General features: G+C 48.8%; 1 protein-coding gene and 1 long non-coding RNA gene across 7 annotated transcripts in view; one reads left to right on the top strand and one right to left on the bottom strand.

Annotated features, from left to right (window-relative positions):
* Sdk2 (sidekick cell adhesion molecule 2) overlaps nucleotides 1-22,564 on the top strand; it is a 281,294-nt gene that overhangs the window by 145,268 nt on the left and 113,462 nt on the right. Inside the window, exons 3-4 of the mRNA XM_021175806.1 lie at nucleotides 9,868-9,974; nucleotides 19,484-19,631. Coding sequence (XP_021031465.1) covers nucleotides 9,868-9,974; nucleotides 19,484-19,631 — 255 coding nt within the window. The remainder of the gene's footprint in view (nucleotides 1-9,867; nucleotides 9,975-19,483; nucleotides 19,632-22,564) is intronic.
* The window catches only part of LOC110304422, a 28,689-nt gene continuing 22,335 nt past the window's right edge, over nucleotides 16,211-22,564 (bottom strand). For 5 of the 6 annotated variants that reach the window (XR_002379078.2, XR_002379081.2, XR_002379079.2 and 2 more), the window contains 2 exons: nucleotides 17,762-17,940; nucleotides 16,211-17,352 (listed from right to left, as the gene is read on the bottom strand). This is a non-coding gene — a long non-coding RNA (uncharacterized LOC110304422). The remainder of the gene's footprint in view (nucleotides 17,353-17,761; nucleotides 17,941-22,564) is intronic. The other variant, XR_003838060.1, reaches the window with a different exon arrangement.

Raw genomic sequence — 22,564 nt, 5'->3', positions numbered from 1 at the left:
TCTCTCTCTCTCTCTCTCTCTCTCTCTCTCTCTCTCTCTCTCGTGTGTGTGCATGTATGAAATGTGATCAGCTAGCTTCCTGCCCCTGCCACCATGCCGGCCTGTTGCCATGTCTTCCCCAACTCTCTTTTTCTGGAACACTCTCAGCCTAAATAATCCTTTCCTTCATTAAGTTGCTTTGTCAGGGTAACTCATTTGCATCCATCTTCCGTGATGCACTTCTGTGCTAGACCCTACCTCCTAAAAGCTCTACAGACACAGCACCACCTGTTGGAGACAGAGTGTTCAAATACAGGAGCCTGAGGGGGACATTTCACATTCAAAACCATAGCGGGGAGATGTGTGCCAGTAAACAGGACGGTAAATTCAGTTGTGATAAACACAGCAGCTCAGGCAAAAGAGGACCCTAGGGGGTGGTAGGGAGATTTTCTGGAAAGGGCCCTGGAGGAGATGCCTTGGCTGCGAATTCAGAGGTGTGTTCCAGGATGAGACAGCGCAGCATCTGGAGAGGGGAACCAGCTGCTGTTGCCCAAAGCTGCCAGACAGGTGATTGTTCAAAGCCTGGGAATGTGCTATTTGGGGCCTTCCACATCCTAGACACAGGGCTGGGTCTTCCAGAGCCCTGAGGCTCAGCCCAGTCCCTGCTTGCTGCATGCCACCAGATGGTGACTGATGCCTGTATCCCCCTCCTTATCCTGAGAGGATCCTCTCAGTATGGGCAAAGTCTCTACCTCTCCACATGCCTGTGTGGACCAGCAGGGGTATGTAAAGAGACCCGGCCACCTGGCCCAGCATCCGCTTGTCCCCATGTCTTGAAGATGGTACATTATTGGAGGTTCAACATAGAAATAGACTCCGTAGCCGGGCGTTGGTGGCGCACGCCTTTAATCCCAGCACTCGGGAGGCAGAGGCAGGCGGATTTCTGAGTTCAAGGCCAGCCTGGTCTACAAAGGGAGTTCCAGGACAGCCAGGGCTATACAGAGAAACCCTGTCTCGAAAAACCAAAAAAAATAAAATAAAAAGAAATAGACTCTGTTAGATCTGTGTGTGTGTGTGTGTGTGTGATAGTAGATATTTCAGTGTGTGTGTGTGTGTGTGTGTGTGTGTGTGTGTGTGTGTGTGTGATAGTATATATCTCATATGTGAGATTTCAGATGGGAATGTGAAGGCCATGAAGTCTCATGGTCTAAAACTAAAACCCATGAAAGATAGGTATGCAAAACTCACAAGTATGAAGTCCTATGAGGGAAGTTTGAAACCAGGGAGGCCACTCTTCTATGAGTCCAGGGGCCCAAGCTCCAAGAACTCAAGTGTCTGAGGCCAGGAAGAGGTAGACAACCCAGCTCACAACAGATCCAATCTCTCCTTTCTACGCCATTTGGTTCTGCTACAACAGCCCTCAAGAATAGGAGATGCCTAGTCATGTCAGTCAGGGTAGTCCCCTTTACTCCGTCCTCCAGTTCAAATGCTGATCTCTCCTAACACATCCTCACAGACACCCAGACTCAATGGATGCCAGCTTGCTGTGTGGCAGTTATCCGACAGCATCACCTTGTCTGGATTTGGAATCACCTAGGAGACACACCTCTGGGCATGAGGGGTTTTTACAGAGGTTTCATTGAAGGGGACAGATCCTTCCCGAGTAGGGGTGGCACCGTCTCATGGTGTCCCAGGCTGAATATAAAGGAGAGGGCAAGCTGAGCACCAGCAGCCATCCCTCTGACTGCAAAGAGTGTGGCCAGCTGTCTCATGCTCCTCCCACATGCAGGTGCCTTCCCTGTCATGATGCACTGTGTCCTCTCAGACTGTGCACCGACATGAATCTGTCCTCTCTTAGGGTTTGTTTTTTTCCGAGTATTTGGTCACAGTGATGAGAAAAGTGACTAACCCTGGGTGTCCCTTAGCCTGGTCAGGTTGACTTCAACAATCAGCTGACAGTAGTGTAAGTTCCTTCCCACCCTGTCCATAGTGACTAACATCCCTGCATCTTCCAGGGCTCAGGAAGAACCTGCCATGCCCATGCCCCGCCCCCGACTCCCGAGGGCCACTGTGCCCATCCAGATATCCATCCAAGACCTTCTCTAGCATCCCAAGAATTCTGGCAGACCTTGCTTCCTTGTCTGGGCCCACCAGCCATCTTGCCACGGTCCTGTTTCTTCCCATGAATTCCTCATCAGCAGGATGCTCTCACCGGGCCAGACTGCAGCATCCTTCCCCAGAGCCTACGGCAGGATACAGTTGTGGGTGTCAGGCTTTTACCTGAGTCGTGTGAGGGAATTACAACACAGGATCAAAACTGCTTAAAATAGAAGAGTGGAAATCACTGTTCTCAAATTGTCCCTCAGGTGTTCGCCATGACATCAGCATCAGACTTCCTGTGCTCACTCTCTCCCCCTCTTCCCCCTCCCACTCTCTCTCCCTTCTCCCTCGTTCTCTCTCCTTTCCCTCCCCAACTCCCCACCCCATATCCCAACTCCATGAGCTAAGGCTTTGTAAGGCTGCTTTCAGTTTCAGTGTGATTTCATCATCTAACACAAAGTTAGCCCAGCTATCTCAACCCTTTCCTTTCCTTGGCCTCCCTTTCCACCATCAAAAGACCCACTCACTACAGGGCGGTAGGGAGATGATTCAGTGGATAAAGGCACCTAGAGCTGACTCCAACCCTGAGGGACCCACGTGGTGGAAGGAGAGAACTGACTCCTGAAACTTGTCCTCTGACCTCACACATGCACACGTACACAAAGAAATGAATACAAAGTATAATTTAATGTTTTTAAAAGGCTCAGGGCAGGCTTCACACAAGCCACCCAGCACCTTCATCCTAAGCGTCCCTTATATTACCATCTTCTGGATCCAGTTCTTAGACTGCTCAGAAAAATCTCTCTCCTTCTGGAAGGGATATCTCATGACAGCCCAGCCCTCAGAATGCTGACTCTGGAGAACTGCAGTTAGTTCTGGTGAGCCCGACTGCAGAAAGATGTCTGAGAGCTAAGCATAGTGGTGAATGCCTTTTATCCCTGTGCTCTGAGGCAGAGGCAGAGGCAGGCAGATTTCTTTGAGTTCCAGGGTAGCCTGGGCTACCTGGTAAGGCACTGTCTCAAAAAAGAGAAGGAAAGGCTATCTGAAACAATAGCCCACTTCCCACCTTCATTCACGAACAGTTCTCCAAGAACAGGCACACTGTCCTTCAAAGTGAGCCCCAGGAATGAAGGGCTCCATGTTCCTGTGTGCACATCCATTTGGAGACCATGCCCCTTACATGCCGACTACCCCAACACACTGTGGCCAGAACACGCTAATCTCTGTCTCTGGGGCCATCTTTCACCTGTGGACAGGATGAGCTGTACCCTGTACAGTGTTTCAGTGTTGAAGTGAAGTGGTTGTACATGTTGAGGCCCTGGTATTGCTTACAGCCATGGCGGCTATTGTGGGGTGTAAGCTGCATGGGGGTGGGGTTGTTACCACTCGGCAGGCATCCATGGCTCCCTGTGAATCGCAGAGCCTTCCTTCCTGAAGACCTGTTACAAAAAACAATGCCTGGAGGCTGGAAAGATGGCTCCATCAGCTAAGAGTCCATACTGCTCTTTCAGAGGGACCCAAGTTTGAATCTTGTAATCCGTGCCAGGCAGCTCACCAACCACCTGTTGTGATCGGCTCCACCAGATCCCACACCCTCTCCTGGCCTCTTCAGGTACCCACACTCCTATGCACAAGCCTGCACTCAAATCCACACATGACTGATCGATGATGATGATGATGATGATGAATAAAATAAAACAGAAGCCAACTCCATCTCTCACTGGCCAGGTCCCACACATCTTTATCCCTGAGTCATGAACAGGCTGAGAACACACGCATTCACCTTCATACATATAAGCACTCATCTGCATGCATACATGTACTTACACAGACATGCACATACACACATGTAACACACACACACACTATGGTGCTTACTACCCAATGCCCCCAAAACCCTATGAGAACAGAACAGAAAACCTCATCCCCAGAGCCCAGTTGCCTAGCACCCAGCACTGACCTTGAAACACATCAGCCTCAGCTGTCTATCAACAGGTGTCAGGCACAGGGTGTCTGCTGACCACCAGCGGACATGGTGACCCTCTGAAACACGGTCCGCATGAAAAAAAAGGGACCTAGGGAGAGCAGGTGCTCACATGTGTGTGCACACATGTGTGCCTGTGAGTCTGCAGACTGCTGGGTTCCCTGACCATCTGTGGATGTACACAGTGGTATGTTCGAATGTCTGTGGGTGTGCAGGAGTACACTCTGTGTGTAGCGTGTGTGCCGTACTCGCACACGTGCACACCTACCCTTCCTCCACGTGAGCGTCTGGCACGCATCTCCAGGCATCTGATTTATTAACCAGGACAATACAAGGAGAGCTCGCCTATTATTTCTGGTGTCCGCATCAATTCCTGACAGCTTCGTGGAATTGGAATATCTTATTTAATGTGAGTAAGAATCATTTTAAATATCAACTGTGACACCCAAGGACTCCAACCAGAAAGGGCATTGTGTGCTCCACCAAGTGCTGGAAACGACGCGGCTCTCGCTGGGCAATTATTTGCTAGTTTTCCTGTCTCTTGTCTCTTAAAAATCCAATTATCCGTGGCTGTCCCTCCCTCCTATGGCTATGCTGGTCAGTCTCCCCCAACCCTCCTCTTCATCTAGGAAGAGTAGGCTGAGGGGCGGGGGTCCCACTGGGTTAAAATCAGGGACTCAGTCTTACAAACCTCAGGAGAGTGGTACATTCTTGATGTGGCTTCCTGCCCAGCCCAAAACCTCTTCCCTCCATCCTTCTGCTTCCCAGCAACCTTGGGTCACCTAACTGAGAAAGCAAAGCCCCCTCTGTCCAGAAGAGTACCCATGCTCTGCCGCTGTGACAAAGCCCAAGGCAGCTCTGGATGGGCGATGGGAGGATCTCTAAACAGCCACAGAGCAGGGGGCCCAGCTTGCCTGATTATAAAGGAGAGGGAGCGGGCGTTTGAATTTGCTCTCGTATGCGTAAAGAAGTTTCTAACACATATTTAAGAAGCTCCTGACTGTGAGCTTCTCCACATGTGGGTCACAGGTCATCAATGACCAGCAGCTGAGGTGTAAGGAGCGTGGCACCATGTTTTCTGTCTCGTTCTTTGAGTTTTGACTCATGTGGAAAAACTCTTATAATAAAATAATCGAACCGTTGAAGAGACCGGAGCTGGACGAGTCCATGTGTGTCGAGCCAGGCTCTGGTTCCGCTTCCTCGAGAATCAAAGGAAGGTGACTTGGCTAAGGGTTTGGAATCCAGGCAAGGACGTCTGAGCTCCCCTGGTGATTAGAACAAGGATCATATCATACCCTCTTCTTGGTCCTCCCTTCTGATTCTCCCCATGTCAGCCCAGAACCTTCCACCAGTGGCCCTTACATTTGCTCTCTCATTCAACAGGCTTTTGTGTGGAAGCTGCCCTGTGCCTGGAGAGGCATCTAAGATGGCCACCTTCACACCCATTTTACAGATAGGGATGCTGAGGAGCAAAAGCTTCCGTAGCTCATCCAAATGAACAGAAGTGAAAGTCTAGCCTGCATCTCCCCTGCAGGAGAGTCCCAGCACTGGTGTCCCTCGCCACATTTTCTCTTGGTGTGGCAGGGGCCGTGGGGAGCTGTTCATTCATGAGATTTCATCTGTGATTGCTCCTAATGGACCTGGCTGGCTCTTCTGATCTCTTGCTGGCCAAGTGGCCACAGGTGGATTAAGTAGACAGAGCTGTGGCATGTGTGTGTGTGTGTGTCCTGGCAGCCATAGCAAGGGACATAGTGACAATAACGACTATGGTTATTGTCATTACTAGGCCTGCTTATAGTGTGTGCTGAGTTTGCAAACCAACTCCCTCCCATCCCTGGCGGGGGTGACAAGAGCTGAATTCTGCTGCTGTGAATAGGGCTCCCCTGGTAGAGAGGCAGTGAGTAGAAGTGTTACTTTAAATAATGGTACCTGCAAGCCTGAAATAGGTCTCCCAGGCTGGAGCAGTAGCATACAGGCAGTCAGTGAGAGGAAGGCAGCAGGAGTGACTGAGACAGGGCTGCGCTCTTGGGCCACCTACCCTCTGCTACAGGAAACAGAAGGGCATCCCCCAAAGGTCAGGGAACAGACTAACAGCCTGTGTCCTTCCTCATGACTCCAGGTGGGGCCTGGGGCTGTCTGGCTGAAGAGAACTTGGATGTCAGTCTTCGGCAGACATTGGGTTTCATTAAAGTTTAAATTTCGCCACGCATCACTGACATTGGCAAACAAATTCAGCTTCAACGAGTCCCTGGTGCCTTTTTTGTAATGTGTACTTAAATTCTATGCACAAAGTAGCACTTTTTAAATTTTATCTGTAAAATAAAAGCGACCTGTGTATACGATAAAGATGATTCCAGTGGCATAGAAAAACACACAATCAAAGAAGAACACATGTCCCTCTCCCAATCCCAGATTCTTTCCCAAAAGAGAAATAATACATTATTGATATACCATCTCAAAAATATCTGTGCACCTGTGTGTGTGGTGCAGGCAATCACACATGCACATACAAATGACTTTTAGTGTACACCTACACACACAAACATATATACATATATGTATGTGTATATATATGTATATACACACACATATATATACATACATACATACATACATTTACTGTTTCAATTTATCCAAATGATATAATACCAAATAATGTCCTTACATGTACTATTTTTTTAACTTGGGAATAGGGAACCAGTCTAGGTTGTTTTTATTGTGTCAGTTTGCATAATCCAACCATTTAAGATCTGATAACATTTCCCCAAACAGCAACACCAGGGATACATTGTCTCCTTGCCCCTACCTGTCAGCTCTGCGGTTGTTAGCCCCACACACAACCTTGTACTTGTCTTTTGATTCATGTAACTCTCCCATCTCCCTGCTTTGATTTCCTTTCCTCACTCTGGGTGTCTTGGAGACTTTTCTATTTCATCCCACACAGGTGTTCTCTCACTCAGGAACCCAGCATCATTTATTGATCTAATTCAGAGTTGATGGACGTGTCTGTTGCTTCCTATTTCTCTTTGTTTATCTCGGCTATCGAAAGCAGTGACACAGCCAACATCCTTGTACATATTTTTTTTTCTGTCTCACTGTTGTGAGCATGACTAAAGAGCCACCTCCAGGGAGTGCAAGTTCTTGTCAGAGAATCTACGTGTTTTAATTGCTGTAGATTTTTGCCCCAAAGAATGGACCAATTCCCAGAGCCACCAACAAACCTACAGCATGTGTTTCCCTCCCCATCCCTTTCCCCTCTTCTTTCCCCTCCCTCCTCTCTCTCTTTCCCCTCCCCTCACCACTTTCCCTCCTTTTCCCCCTCCCCCTTTCCCTCCTTTCTCCTTTCTCCTCCTCCCCTTCCTCCTCCCCTCTCTCCTTCCTCTTCCCTCTAACCCTTTATCTGTGTTCTGGCAACCTGACACACAAAAGGGTCTTGCTCTAACTTGATTCCTTTCGTTATCTCAGAAACCAAGGATCTTCTCATGAATGTCCCAGCCATTTCTCGTTATTTTCCTTCCCCTGGTGTCTTTTTTTAGAGTATCAGATTCCACTCTTTCCCTTTTATTTATTATCATTGTGGTAGGGATGTGTGTAGGGAGTGCGCATCTGCATAGACACACATGTGGGAGCGCTGAGTCCTCTCCTGCCTTTACCTGGAGACTGGACACAAGTCCTCAGGACTCACCAGGAGAAGGTGCTAGGCCTTTGTACTTATTTTTCTCTCTCCAGTACTTCACAATATTATTATTTTCTGTTTTATAATGTTTTCTGCTTGATTCCATTTTCTCTTTGGTTGGTGGGTTTTAATGATCATGGCAAAGTTAGAAAGTTGACAGTCTTATGTAGATCCTTTTGGGGGGGGGGGTTGAGACAGGGCTTCTCTGTGTAGCCCTGGCTGTCCTGGAACTCGATGTAAACCAGGCTGGCCTCGAACTCAGAAATCCGCCTGCCTCTGCCTCCCAAGTGCTGGGATTAAAGGCATGCACCACTACTGCCCGGCTGTAGATCCATATTTTTAAAGTGCTATTTGTCCATGGTACCCAAGAGTCAGGAACTGCTCAGAGAGACGGGAAAAGCCACAGATGGTGCCTTCATTGGGAATGTGAAGATGACAGTGACAGTGTGGTATCTGGGAAGGAGAAGATGGTAATCATGATGATGTCGACAGAGATGACGATGATCATGGTGGTGGTGGCGGTGATGATGGTGGTGATGTCATAACGGTGATGGTGGTGGTGATAACAGTAATGGTGGTGATAGCAATGGGATGGTGATGATTGAGAGGATGGTGATCATGATGATAATGGGGTAGCGATAGACATAATGATGGGGTAATGATTATGGCAATGGTGCTTGTGGTAGAGGTGTTGGCACTGATAGTGGTGATGATGGTGGTGGAGATGATGGTGATGACGAGGACAGAGATGGCAAGAATGATAATGGTGCCAATGGTGGTGAAAATGTTTATGATAACAGTGCCAGTGATGGCAGTTGATGATGGCTAATGGTGATTATAATGGTAATGGTAATTATCCTAATAATTACGGTAATGATGGTGATGTGTTGATGATGGTGACAGTTATGGTGAAGTGATGATGGTGGTGGTGGTGGTGGGGAGAAATGGTGGCGATGGTAATAATCACTATGGTGATGGTGGTGATGGTGATATCAACAGTGATGGTGGTGAATGTGGTGGTGATGGTGATTTTATGGTGGCAGTGATGATGGTGATGGTGGTGGTGGTGGTAGTTATGACAATGCAGTGACGGTGGTGATGGTGACAATGGTGACAGTGATGGTGGCAATAATGGTAGCCAAGACAATGATAACAATGATGGTGGGTCCAGACCACAATTCTTATAAAACTGGCAACTCCTTTGAGCAAGCTACTGCATCCCAGCCTTGGCATACCCTGGAAATAGATGGTTTTTTAAATTAAATTGTCCATCAAGGTAGCTGGATAAATCAAGGACCCTGAGAACTGGGGAAGGATATCAATGATCCTAACTCCTCTTTCTTCTGAGGACCCTGCTCAACCATTGCCTAACAATGCAAAGGAAATCTCTCAGGGCAGCCATTCCCATCAACACCAGAAAGTCCCCACGTGCCTAGCACCTCACTGTTAGGAGCCTCTTCACTGATCTGCACGCGTCCTGCCTCTCTGTAAAGCAAGTTTGCCATACACCTGCTCTCCAGCCACCCGCTCACCAGCGCCAGCTCTGTGGTTCTGAGGGCGACAAGTGCCTGATGCCCTGACTGAGGGTTTGGCACTGAGTGAGGCACATGGGTGAGAGCCAAGCCCGCCGGCTCAGCAGGCTCCATCCCCAGCTCTTTCCCCAGCTCTACTGTGCAGCACCGTATGGGAAGAGCTGAGGGAGAACACTTGGGGAGATGTGTGAATTTCCCTGCCTCTCTCGCCTGTCTCTTCTGATTAATACTTACAACACAGCTCTGCACCTGGCCAAAAACCAAATGTCCCTGTCTTTCTCAATGAGTCATAAGCAGGAAGGGACAAAAGCCCCATAACAGAGAAGCCTAGGAGGTGTGGCCATGGACAGGGAGGTGTGGCCATGGGCAGGGAGGTGTGGCCATGGGCAGGGAGGCGTGGTCAAAGGTAGAATCCTACACAGCTGAGCAAAGTTCTGTGGCTTGTGGGACGGACCACATCCTACTGATAAGGACCTTGCTGGAATCCCATATCCAGAATAAGGTGATCCCATGACCTTTGACCCCGAGCCCAACTTGACCCCTGCACCTCTGAAACCACCTACCTCACTTAATTGGCTGTCTCATCTGTCCCTCAGGTACATGATTACCAGCCTGGACCGCACCCACGCTGGCTTCTACCGCTGCATCGTGCGTAACCGGATGGGGGCCCTGCTACAGCGGCAGACTGAGGTCCAGGTGGCCTGTAAGTACGGTGGAGGTCTGGGACAATACTCTTGCCTTCTACCCCTGCTAGCTCTTCCTGCATGGCCAGGCCGATCCTTCCTTGTTACATCTGGTAGAAGCAAGGCCCTGAGAGGGCATGGGAGCTCTGTAATGCCACATAGCACCTCTCTGTGACAAGGCTGGAGAGTCAAGCACTCCCTGGCACTTTGTTTCAGAAAAGCATGGCCTGACTCTGTCATTCTCTAGCTCATTCAGTGGGAGCGATGCTAGCCCTGACTTTAGTGATAAGATAGGGATCCCAATGACCATCAGGAGGTACTGGGAGATGTCTCAAGATGCCCCACCCTATGAGGGGGCCAGAGAATGATGCACTGGGTCTCGCAGAAGTACCAAGGGGGCAGAGGGTCATCACTAAGCCTTCAGTGGTTGACTCCTTCTTTCTGGTGCTACCAAAGCCCAGAGAGGTTTCCTCAGGTAAGCGGGGAGGATGGTGTGAGAACTCTAGGCTCCCCGCCCCAGAATCACTACCACGCCGAAAGTGCACAGCATCGCTTCCCCAGACACCCTGCTTCCTGAAGGACCTACCTCTTGCTACAAAGGAGACACATAGAGGGCTCTTTTAAGCTGACCAGTGGCACATTGGTGATCAGAGAAGTCTGGGAAGACTTCATGAGTTTTCCAATAAAAGCCATCTACCTCTGAAAAGTAACGGCAAGTAAATAACAGGGAGAGGCCGCTGTGGGGAGAGAAGTCGAGGGTAGAAAGCGCTCAGAGAACCTAAGTGCTGTCAGCGTGTGCGTGTGATAATTAGAGAAAACAGCTGTAATCAAAAGTGGAGGACAGCCCGGTCCATAAACCAGTATTAAAGGCAACTCCGTTCACGCCCTGAGAGCAAAGCCTGAATCTCAACACTGGAGTTCAGGAAGCTGACAGCAGCAGCTGACGGAGGCCACAGGGCATCTTCCTTTAGTGCCGGGCATGCCCACCTTGTGACATTTTGACATAGTGTTGTCATTTATAAAATTGACTCTCAAAAACCATGCATTCAAATTATAAAAGAAACACACACACACCTCATGCTTGAAGAATGATTCTGATTATATGTTGGCCACATTCATAGCTATTCTAGGGCACATGTAGCCCATGGACTGAGCTGGACACACTAATTTCTCTTCATGTCCCAGAGTCCTGTGAGCAGATGGAGCAGGGACACCTCCAGAGAGAGACCGTGTTCCAGTGTGCATGCCCATGTGCACATGAGTGTGTGCACATGTTCCTATGTCTTCATAAAGGCTGATCTGCCTTTTGGTTCGTGCGGGTAAAGAGAATGAATATGTCTGTGTGCACATATACATGTGTCTTAAATACGTATGTCTGGGTCAATCTGCCTCGATACAGCAGGACACATGTCTGTGCAGATATGTGTCCTTGCATTGCATTGATTTGTGTGTGTAAATGTCTGCTCAGGTATATCTATAAATACGTAGCCGGTGCTCACATGTATCTGTGTGCATGCATCTGGAGAGAGATGTAGATCTGGAGTGGCCTGCTCTTTCATCTGATTGCGGGAGAAAACATGCTCTCCTGGCTTTCTCTGTCAGTCAGTAGGTGTCTGCCTGCCTGTCTGTCTGTCTGTCTTTTTGCACTGGGACATCATTCTGAGAGTGAAGGGTACCGGATGTTTTTCCCCAATCCTTCTCTCACCCCTCCCTTGTCTGCTGTGCCCACCTGGGGGCAGCAGGGGCAGGAGAGAAACTCGGTCCTGTGATCTCATGCTGCTTGCTCCCCAGTGGCTTCTCTAGGGACCCTGGAACTGACAGGCCCCACCCCAGCTCCTGCCCCTCTCTAGAGAGGGCTTGTGACTTGTGTTCTAATGAGAAATTAATAAGGCAGCTGCCTAACAACGAATGATAATGGCAAAGTCGTTTTAAAAAAAAGAAAGATTTTTTTTACGTGTTTTTAATTACAGCAATTAGGAAGAGTCGATAAAACATCTCCCTGACCCAGCCCCCTCCCTGGCCCCACTCAGAGTCTCTTCTTTGTAGTTTTAAAGTCGCCATAAATTCCTGCCATTGAGCAGGTAGAATGAATGGCCAGGAGGTTGGAAAGCTCTTCAGAATCAGGATTCCCCTAAGCTTTACCACATTCAGGGCCTCTCTGCTCCCCGTACCTGCCCTCTACCCCTCCCCTAGACCTTGCAGACAAGGGAACTTGCTGCCCCACCCACCTCATCCCATCCCACAATGCCAAGCTCAACCATACAGGTGCATGGCAAGGCCTGCTTGTCCCGGGAGGCAGATCCACTACCCCTGTTGTTAGCATGCTGCCAACTACTCATTCAAAGTGGGGTACAGGGTCCCTCTGTAATCACAAGGACTGGGGCGGCACTGAAATGCCTCTGGCTGGCCTGCTTTTCCTTGTTTCCCATCTACAGCATGAGTGTGGATAAAGGATGTGATAGCGGGGGACTGTGCAGCTACTTGGGGTAATGTGACAGGTTTGTCATGAGCACCCATTACTGATGGCTGTAGTGAGCCAGGTGTAGTGGCACATGCCTGCCATCCCTGGGCTTGGGACTCTGGGTCAGAGGGATACCAGTGGGTTACAGGCCAACCTCAGAAACATGGCAGTACCCTGCCTGGAGAAAAATTGAAAAAAATAAATAATTGCAATTGCTGTAGAATGTCCCATAGTATCCCCAGCACTGTTCCCGGTTATAATGAAACATAAGCAAGGTTCTATTCTCCAGGAAAGCAAGCAGTCTGTTAATATAACATTGTATCATAGTATATAATATAACATTGTGCCATAGTATATAATATAACATGTCATAATATATAATATAACATTGTATCATCCTATATAAAAAACACTGTATCATAGTATATAACACTGTATCATAGTATATAACACTATTGTAGTATATAACATTGTATCATAGTACATAATATAACATTGTGTCATAGTTTACAATATTGTACCATAATATATAATATAACATTGTATCATGTCACATTATAATTATATATGGCATGAATGAATGCAATGTATTACAAGAAAAATGGAGCCATGTGAGAGGAACTAGGGAGGGACAGTAATAGAGAATGGCCACTAAGGATATAGACCTAAGAAGGTGGGTGGGCCACATAGAAGGGAAGAACAGCCGAAGCCAGGGAACAGCAAGGTAAAGGCCCTGTGGTATACTCGAGGGTCTGAGGCTGGGGTGGCTGGAGGAGAGTGAGGGCAGCAGAGAGCACCAGAGGAAAGAACAGGGATGTGGGACCTTTGGGATAGACTATGGCACGCTAAGCTGTGCTCAGAATGAACTGGAAGTCGCTGGTGGCTGAGGCAGGGCTGAGATAGGATCTGGTAGAGAGAGGGATGTTGTTTTCATAATAAATGTAGAAAACCACAAGGAGATACTTGGCCATGTGCACCCAACTGTCAAAACCCAGAGTCCAACCAGACTATGTGTGAGGGGGATACACTGGTAAATTGGTAAGATTTTGGAAAGTGGTGGGTGGCACAGCCTTCCAGTTGCATCTTTGGAATGAGGCCCTAGAGGTCTCCCCAGACCCTGTGTCCTGGCAGGGCTGTGAAGAGCTGTGCACAGCATCAGTACCATGAGACCCAATTCTAGGCAGCTATAAAGATGATTGAACTCAAAGCCAGGATTTCAGGGAACGATGTCACAAAACCACATTATTCCCCCCCAAAAAAAAAAATCACAAGAAACTACAGAGTAATCGCAGGAGTGACTTTAAAATTAGGTTGATTTAGCCATGAAAAACTGAGTAACACTATTTGTGAAGACATAGGTAGGTGGCCCAGCATTCCAAAGAGAGGTTAGCCCCGAAGAGGGCAGAACAGGCTGGGGAGGCTGTAAGGGGAGGGGAACTGAGTACCAACAGGGCCATGACTTGTGTGCTAGATGCTGTGGTACAGACATGGGTGTTGACTGCGTTCTTCAAATTATAAATATAATTATATTCACATTCGTATGCATGACCCATCTCACAATTTAAAGGTAAGTAAGTGCAGAGAGGTACTCTGCACTAGACTTCTTACCTTCCAGGCCCTTTTAAGCTCTAACAAAAACATCAAGAGTGAGCTCCAGGTCACATCCCGCTGTGCCTCAGGCCACAGTCCTCTGCTCTGGGGGAAGCTTATCTAGAAGGCTGGATAAGCCCTGCAGGGCATAACATGGTGGGCGGGTAGATGGATTAACAGCATTTAGAGAGTTAGCAATGAGGTCCTCAGGGGACCTGGACCCAGCCAGTCCTCCCTTCCTCAGCCCAGCTCCTGCAGGCTGGCCTCCTCAGTACCTCCCCTTGGTCAGTTCAGCACATCCCAGCTGTGTGCCCGGGACTGAAAAGGGCAGACTTATACAGTGGGTGCTGCCTGCTTAGGCCAGGGCTCTCTGAGCAGGTCCTAGAGCTCCTGTGACAGATGCCTGGGGCCTGGGAGTCACAGTGAGGTGGGAACTCTGTAAAGTAGAGGGTAGAGGATGGGGTGTGTGCAGAGGGGACCAAGGCTAGCCCAGCCCAACCTTCCTCCATCCATCCTACTGTAAACATATATGCGTGCTCACTCACAGTCATCCACACACATGTGAGACATATCCAACTATCCAGACCATCTCTCTCTCTCTCTCACACACACACACAAACTATATATATATTTTTTTATTTTATATTCTACATATATACATTCTTCCACATACACAACCATCCACCTATACATAAAACAACCACACATAGCCTCATACAATCCATCTCTTCATACATACAAACAGCACATGTACATGGGAACATAAACATACATATATAATTCAATAATCCATCCCTCCATCTCTTTCTTTCTTTTCATCTCCCCACTCCACCATCAATCCTGTCCTCATCCATCCATTCACCCATGCAGCTCTCTCCATCTCTCATCTATGCAGGGACCTTGCCCTGCTGGCCTTTTGCTTGCTGCCTATACCCTCTCCTTCTGTCCTACCCTATCACTTTTTTCCTTACAACACACATACACACATGAGCACATATGTGCACACACATATACACGATACACACAGCTACACATGCGCACACACGTGCACGTGCATGCACATGCGTGCATATGCCTATACACAATACACATACATATACATGAGCACACATGCACACATATGCACACATGAGCACACATACACACACACACACATACATCCATATACATGTGTGCACACACACATTCACAGTACACACACATACACACATGCACACATACCTAGCTATACCTGACCCTTATTTCTGCCTCCCACACACACCAACCTGCGAAAGGTTTTGCTAGCACAGAGAACTGAGGTCCTCAGGGGACCTGACCTGAGACTTTGCTAGTCTCAGAGAACTCTGTCCTTTCCTTCCCAGCAGTTGTTGTAGATGCCACTAAACACATGCTTGTGAATTTGTCTGCTGGGCCAGATTGTAAGCTCAATAATCAGCTCGGTAACAGGTCTTTCTTTTTCTTTAAAATGTTTTTTTTTAATTGTATGAGTGTGTGTGCGCCCATGTGAGTCTATGATACCCTGTGAATGCAGAGACTAGGAGAGGGCACGAGATCCTTGGGAACTGGAGTTACAGATTGTTGTGGCATCAACATCTGGATGCTGGGAGCTGCATCCCGGTCCCCTGTAAGAGCAATATGGGCTCTCACTTTTATCAGCACCCCCACAGAGCCCTCCTGACACACAGTAGGGCTCCATCAGGAGCTGGTGGTTCCAGGCAGAGCAAGGACATAGCCAGCTGGTAGACAATTGCTTCTGAATACAACAGTCTCCAGATGCCTGGCCATGCTGGTCACCTAGGAGGAGGTAGGAAAGAGCTCGGGTTTCTGTGGAGACTGTGGATCGAAGCTGAGCAGGGGGGATGTGTAGAGGGAAGTGGCACTGTGCTAGACCCTGACTGCTTAATGTTGGATTAGCCGCTTCATCTCCATGAACCTTCATTTCCTCGAAGACCAAATGGAGCCAATAAAACAAGAGAGAGTGGAGAGAAGGAAACACCATTATCATGAAATTGCTCTAAATTGTTTAAATCTATCTTCTGAGTTCTGTGAAAAGTTTTTTTTAAATAGAGAAAAATTATTATAAGAACTTAAATCAGCATGATTTATTGATGTGATCTTTTTATAGATAGAGCAAAGTAATAGAAATTAATAAACAACTAAAAACTCGTATTTATTAAAATCTAGCCTGTCACATTATTGGAGGCTCAAATGAGATAATGCATGCACAGTCTGTCCGGAAAGAAACCCAGCGTAGGGTAAATGCTTGGTTATCATTCTATTTGGCTGGTTTGGGATAATCTTTGTTGAGGAGGTAATGTTTATACTAAATCATGAAAAATATACAGGATTCCAAAGTTTTAATGTGAAAATGTTAGATATACTTATTTGGCAGTTTTATACACTCTTCCCATATCCATGGCGGCATAACAAATGACCCCAAGACACCACAGTGCAGAGCAATATTTTAATGCTCATGCGGTCAGTGAGTCTGGAGTCTGGACAGAGCACAATGGGGACAAGGTGCAGCCGTTCCTGCCTGGTGGCAACTTAGATCTCTGTGGTAGACACAAAGGCTGCAGGTGAAGTCACAGGTTCCATCCAGGAATCCGGCAGTGGTGGTAAGCACCTGAGAGCCTCGGTTCTCCTCCAGCAAGGTGTTCCAGTGCACACCCAGTTGAGCTTCCTCACGACATGGTGGCTGGATTCTAAGGGCAGGTATCTATCAAGTAGAGCCAGGTAGATGGCATCTCCTTTGAATAACTTCACCTTTAAAACCACAAAGCATTGCTCCCAGCATGTTCTATTGATAGAGCAGTCTCAAGCCCTCAAGACTCAAGGGATACGTGGGAGAAGTATGAGTCACACTATAACAAGAGCATGTGGGAAGGGGGATAAATATTGATTCAGGCACCTTTGGGAAGATGCAATCTGGCATATATACACACCGTCTCACTTCCTCAGTGCAGCTCGTGAGGAAGGCACACTTGTGTTTCACTTTTACAGGAGAGGGAAAATTACAGTTCCACAAGGTCAAGGATCAAAGACTTGGGGACATATAGGGCTAGGATTTGAACCTTTGAAGTCTCCAAATGTATACGGTGCCTGCTAAAGTTCAGACGAAGATGTCGTCAGCAGCTCTTTTCTTTTAAAACACCAAGTTGGTTCCATTATGCAGGATGCTGGAGATCCAAGGTACAGTGGTGAGCTATGGCTCATCCGGTGGCTTCTAGGCAGGTACCTAGCAAAAGCACAGTCTAGCCGTGGGAAGTAGGACGTAAGTCATCCAAGGTATTAAGATACAGGCATTGAAGCAAGCAAGGCTGCTTGTGGTCTGGTTAGGGACGACCCTGAATACAAGCAAAGAGGACCTCGAGTTTCCTACGGGCAATAAGGAGATTGCATAGGCTCTAAGTAAGGCAAACACACACACACACACATGCCAAGACAGTTTATGGGGTGGGGGTTGGGTGATGTAGACTGGGAGTCAGCAGCTCAAGGAATGGGCTAATGTGGGGGTGGGGTGCGCCTTGGTCCATGAAGCAACACCCAAAGGAAGGAGCGGAGGCCTTTGTGGGAGATAGGGAAGGGAACAGCAATAACTCCAAGGATTTAAGCTCAAGTGATTGGGGCAAAGGGACCGATACAGGACAATCAACAGGACAAAAAGGAGAGCTTGTTGAGCAGATAGTAAGGTCTCCCTATCCCCCGCCCCCCGCCATGACCACCCCATGTCCACCCACACCCACCCCAGCTCACCCCCAGCAGACTGTTGGGAATAGTGCCTTGACGCCCAAGGAAGAGTTGGAGCTGGAAACGAGACGTCAGTCACGGTTAGATGAGCCACCACTGGATCAGGGTGTCTAAGAAGGTCAAGTCCGGGCTGGAGAAAATGCGCATGAACATCAACAGCCTCACATCTAGGCATACTGCAGCATCTGCAAGCAACAGAATCAGGACTTAGAGGCCTAGGCGTGTTCCACAAGGTCTCCCATGACCTGGGAAAGTGGGAAGTAGGGAGTATCCTGGTGGCTCACCAAATCCCCAGTGAGTCTGCCTGTGATGGGGTAGAAGAGCCCAGGGCTGCCTTCAGCCAGTACAGCAGTCCTCAAACTTGGCTCGTGCCTGAGACACTAAAAAGATATACTGGGGCCAGAATCCAACCCACTCTAGCTTCACCTCTAGAAGAACAAGAGGTCCTAAAGGGGACCCTGAGTGACTCGGAGGACCAGGTTGATCGTGGACAGAAAGAAGAGGCCATGACAGTTTCTGCCTCAGTAGGACATGTGTCTTTGTGGTTAGGAAGGGGACCCTGGTTGAGGTAGAAACTAAGGCCCTCGAAGCCATAGTCTGAACTTCCAGTACGTATAGGGATGCTGGTCTGGTAAGCCTAGGTCTAAGCGTGTCATAGTAATAGATTAGAGGCTGGCTCGGGTACTAACTGGGGTATCGCCATCCACGCGCCATACCAAAGAAATGGGAAGCTTTGGGGGTCCAGATCCCAACAGCAGTTTTAAACTCTGGTACTCCCGATACACAGTCAAGCACTGTCACCGGTGAGCACAGACGCTCGTCACCGATCAGGCAAGTTCAGAGCTTCCCTTTGCGTGTCTCAAGGCACCCTGGGTACTTCATGCATCACACTTGGAGTCTCAATGATACACATTCATTGTCAAGGTGAAGGAAGCCCAGTTACTCCCTCCCAAAGCCCACTCAAAGACGTTGCTGTGGGAGCCAGTCCCTTCACTCCAACCCAGCGGGCAGGCAGGCATGGGACCAGAAGACACGCCCCTGTGATTTCTGCCTTCTCTGTTTTCCTCCTGACTCACAGAAGAGCAGGGCCAGGAGCAATGTCTCCACTTATCTGTGGAGTATTTATGTTTAGAGAAGCAGGTGTTGATGTGACCCTCCTCTCTGCCTAAGGGCACAGAGGTCCAGTCCCAAGACTCCACAGCCTAATCCCCTGCAATACTGAATTAGTTCCACAGGGTGGGGAAGGGGAAAGGGCGAGTCGTGAGTTCAAATCCTGACTCTGTTCCTTGCTAGTGATATGACCTTTCCCAGGTTAATTAACTTAGCTGATGAGCAGGTTTTTCCCATTGTAAAATGTGTGAAATAATGATAAGCCTCTCGTGTCTGTTGGCTAAATCAATTGTGTCAAGGATACATGGGTCCAAATTACACAAAACCTAAATGTCAAAGCAGGACACATCACACAGGCTGCTAGCAGAAGTGTTCAATATCATGCCCTGTGAGAGACTGTATCATCTATGACGTCAGACTGTATTCATAGCTATCCTGGGATGCATGCAGCCAGGGAAGGGCACGGGCTGGAAACACCTGATGGGATGTGGGACACTCCAAGAGAGGGGGGGGGGCCTTTCTTTCTTCGTGATCATCCTCTTGACACTATTCTTTCTCTGCCGGCCAGTCCCTGAGGATGGATTGCCCTTCTGACCTCTGCACCTCCCCTCCCTACAGACATGGGGAGCTTTGAGGAAGGCGAGAAGCGCCAAAGTGTGAACCACGGAGAAGCTGCTGTCATCAGAGCACCTCGCATTTCCAGCTTCCCCCGGCCACAGGTGACCTGGTTCCGTGACGGACGCAAGATCCCACCCAGCAGCCGCATGTAAGGAAGGCTAGACTGGGGCTGGGGTGGAGCTGGTCCTGGGGGAGGAGGTCTGGGGCCAGATGGAGTCTCTAAATGCAAAGGAGAGCCCTTCCTGCAGAAACTTCTCAGTGATTCTGTTACACAGCCAGCTGGGCGCTCCCCTGAGTGGTGAGAGAAGTTTGGTTTATGAGGGGTTTGCTTGGAATATGCGTGCAAGAACCAGGGCGTTGCCTCCACACTCAACCTGAGAATAAGTCTGCTCCCAGAGGATTTAAGACACCCAAACATGCCCATGCAAAGGCACTGTTGTCATAGTAACAGGCCCAGGACTCGGGCCATGATGGGGTGGGTGTGTGCAGGTGTTTATGTTTGGCGGGTATGACTGGGCTTGCTCTGTGTGTGTTTAGACAGCAAGGAGTTGCTGTGGCCAGGGGAAGGCTGGAGGAGACACACACAACTCTTTCAGCGTGCACAAAGACCCTTCTGTCTTCCCCTGGCCTCAACTGTGTGTGCTTAGCAGTGAAGCCAATACCTTTCACACACACACACACACACACACACGCCCTCAGCAGGCCTCAGCAGATACCATGCTCTCCTCCTGAGCTGCCCAATGTCCAGAGCTAGCCCAGGCTTTCCTCTCAACTGCTCCACTCCAACACTCCCTTCCCTGGAGAAAGGCTATCTTCTCCCAACCTGCCCCTCCTGGCTACAACATGTAACTTGTGCAGACTCCACGGAGCTCTGCGGCCCCTCCGCCCTAGTCTATAGGGAGTGGAGGGAGATGGGGACAGGTTTGCCTTTGGAAGCATCAAGCCTCACAATCGAAGCACAACAATGATAGTACAGTAATATAGCAACTACAGAGGCTGTGGGATGGCGTTAAGTTCTCGGGACTGTGCTAAGTACACACACACACACACACACACACACACACACACACACAGGTTTCCTGCTGCAGCCTGCGAGGAAAGAGGCTCTCTGTCTTGATCTCTTCCCTATCCCAACTTCGTTGCTCAGTGCTCAACCCTCCCAGCAGCCCTCTGAGGCAGCTGACTTTATCCCACAGCAACTATAAACCTGAGGTTTAACTACTTTTGCAGATCCCTCCTAGCTGCCGAGTGGAGATAATCCGGGCCTTCTGTGAAACATATGTGCAGGCAAGCACACAGACACAAGGAAGCGACTGTGTTTCATAGAGCTGATCCTGACACAGCCATTCTCAATCTGGCCCCCGTGGGAGCTTTGAAATGAACCATTCCTCAGGTTCTTGCCTAAGGCACTCTGATTCCATTTAAATGGGATGCTCTTTGGCTGTCAGAAATTTTTAAAGCTCCCCCGTTTGAGTCCACTGTACAGCCAGAATTGAGAACCATCCTCGGAGCTGGGCTTCACGGCACAAGCCTTTAATCCCAGCACTTGGGAGGTTGGGGCAGGCAGATCTCTGAATTGGAGGCCAGCCTGGTCTATAGAGTGAGTTCCAGGACAGCCAGGGCTACACAGTGAGAAGCTGTGTTGAAAAAAACAAAGAAGCAAAGGAAAAGAAAACCATCCTCAATGTGTCTCAGCCATCTTTCGCCACAATGTAGCTGTGTAACAAACCATCTTGATAGATCGCTAAGGAACATTTGCTGTGTTTTCTTAGGAGTGTAGGGTTGGTGGTTTAGCTTGGTGCACCGGCAAGGGGCTTCTCAAGGTTGGGCTCTTCTGTCTGGGGTTATCTCTCATCGACTGTCCTGGGATGGCCTTTTGCTTGGTGGTAGGTCATTCGGCCATGTCCCACAGGTTCATCCTCTAGCCAGACAGCCCCAGACTATTCTCTGGATATTTTAGAAGAAAAAGAAGGGAAATACACACATATTAACCCCCCACTCACATCCCACTGGCAGAAACCATGACATACAAAACTCAGACAGAAGGCTCTCTGTGTCCACACCACTAGGCCATCGGTTTCTTCATGAACAGAAAGAAGGCCAGCAGGCAGCATGAGGCATGGGTACTCAGCAAGGGAAAGGGTAGAGTGTGCTGCAAGTGAACAGGTGTCAAAGTGTGCCCCCTCCCCTTAAACCTAAAACTCAATAAAGCCAGTTGAATGGATCACCCATCATGCAGATATTGACATCACATTGTGGAAGGGATATGCTCTGCCATCACACAGGAACTGGGACATGTCAGTGAGTCACAATCCCATTTTAACTCCATTTCTGAGTATAGCTCTTGGACCCCAGGTATATCCATCCTGTAGGCAAATCAATTGGCCTGGCTGCCTAGAACTCAGAGCTGGAAGCAAATCGAACATCATGGTTTGACTCGTACTGTCTGCCCTGACTGTGAAAGAGGGCATGCTGGCACATTTGCAGAGGTAGATGAATCCTTTGCTTCCAGCTCTCTCCTATGGTCACTTTCCCATCCTCCACACTATCTGCTTCTCAAGTCAACAGGCTAGAACAGCCTTGGCCTGCACAGGTGTGTGTGTGTGTGTGTGTGTGTGTGTGTGTGTGTGTGTGTGTACTCTCTCTCTCCATGACCACTCCTGCCCACTTTCATAAACATGTCCACCAAATTTGTGATGAAGCACTGGAGTGGTTTCATGTTGGTAATTACAGTGAATTAATATTCATAGGTGAGCAGGGAGGCTCCCTGGAAGCCAGTCCCCTGTGTCTGTGTGCCGGTGCTCAATATCTGATAAGTGATATTAACTGGCAGGCTGTGCACAGTATGAAAGACTCCACTATCTACAGAGTGCCTCTCACCACCGGGCAGGATGCAGATTGGCCCCAAGCCTGCTGTTGAAAGGGGACATGATTCCTAATGGAGTCACACACTGGGAGCTCTGGGCACACTCTAGGACGACTTACTCTCTCCTTAATTAAATTATGAATCCATTACTCTCGGGGCTGAGAAAGGGGGATGCTGAATGAGAGAGCAACACGTTAGAGGCAGAGCTAGGACCC

The sequence above is a fragment of the Mus caroli genome, chromosome 11 (assembly GCF_900094665.2).
Source record: "Mus caroli chromosome 11, CAROLI_EIJ_v1.1, whole genome shotgun sequence".
Classification (NCBI taxonomy): Eukaryota; Metazoa; Chordata; class Mammalia; order Rodentia; family Muridae; genus Mus; species Mus caroli.
This window is presented reverse-complemented; position numbering and strand designations above follow the sequence as displayed.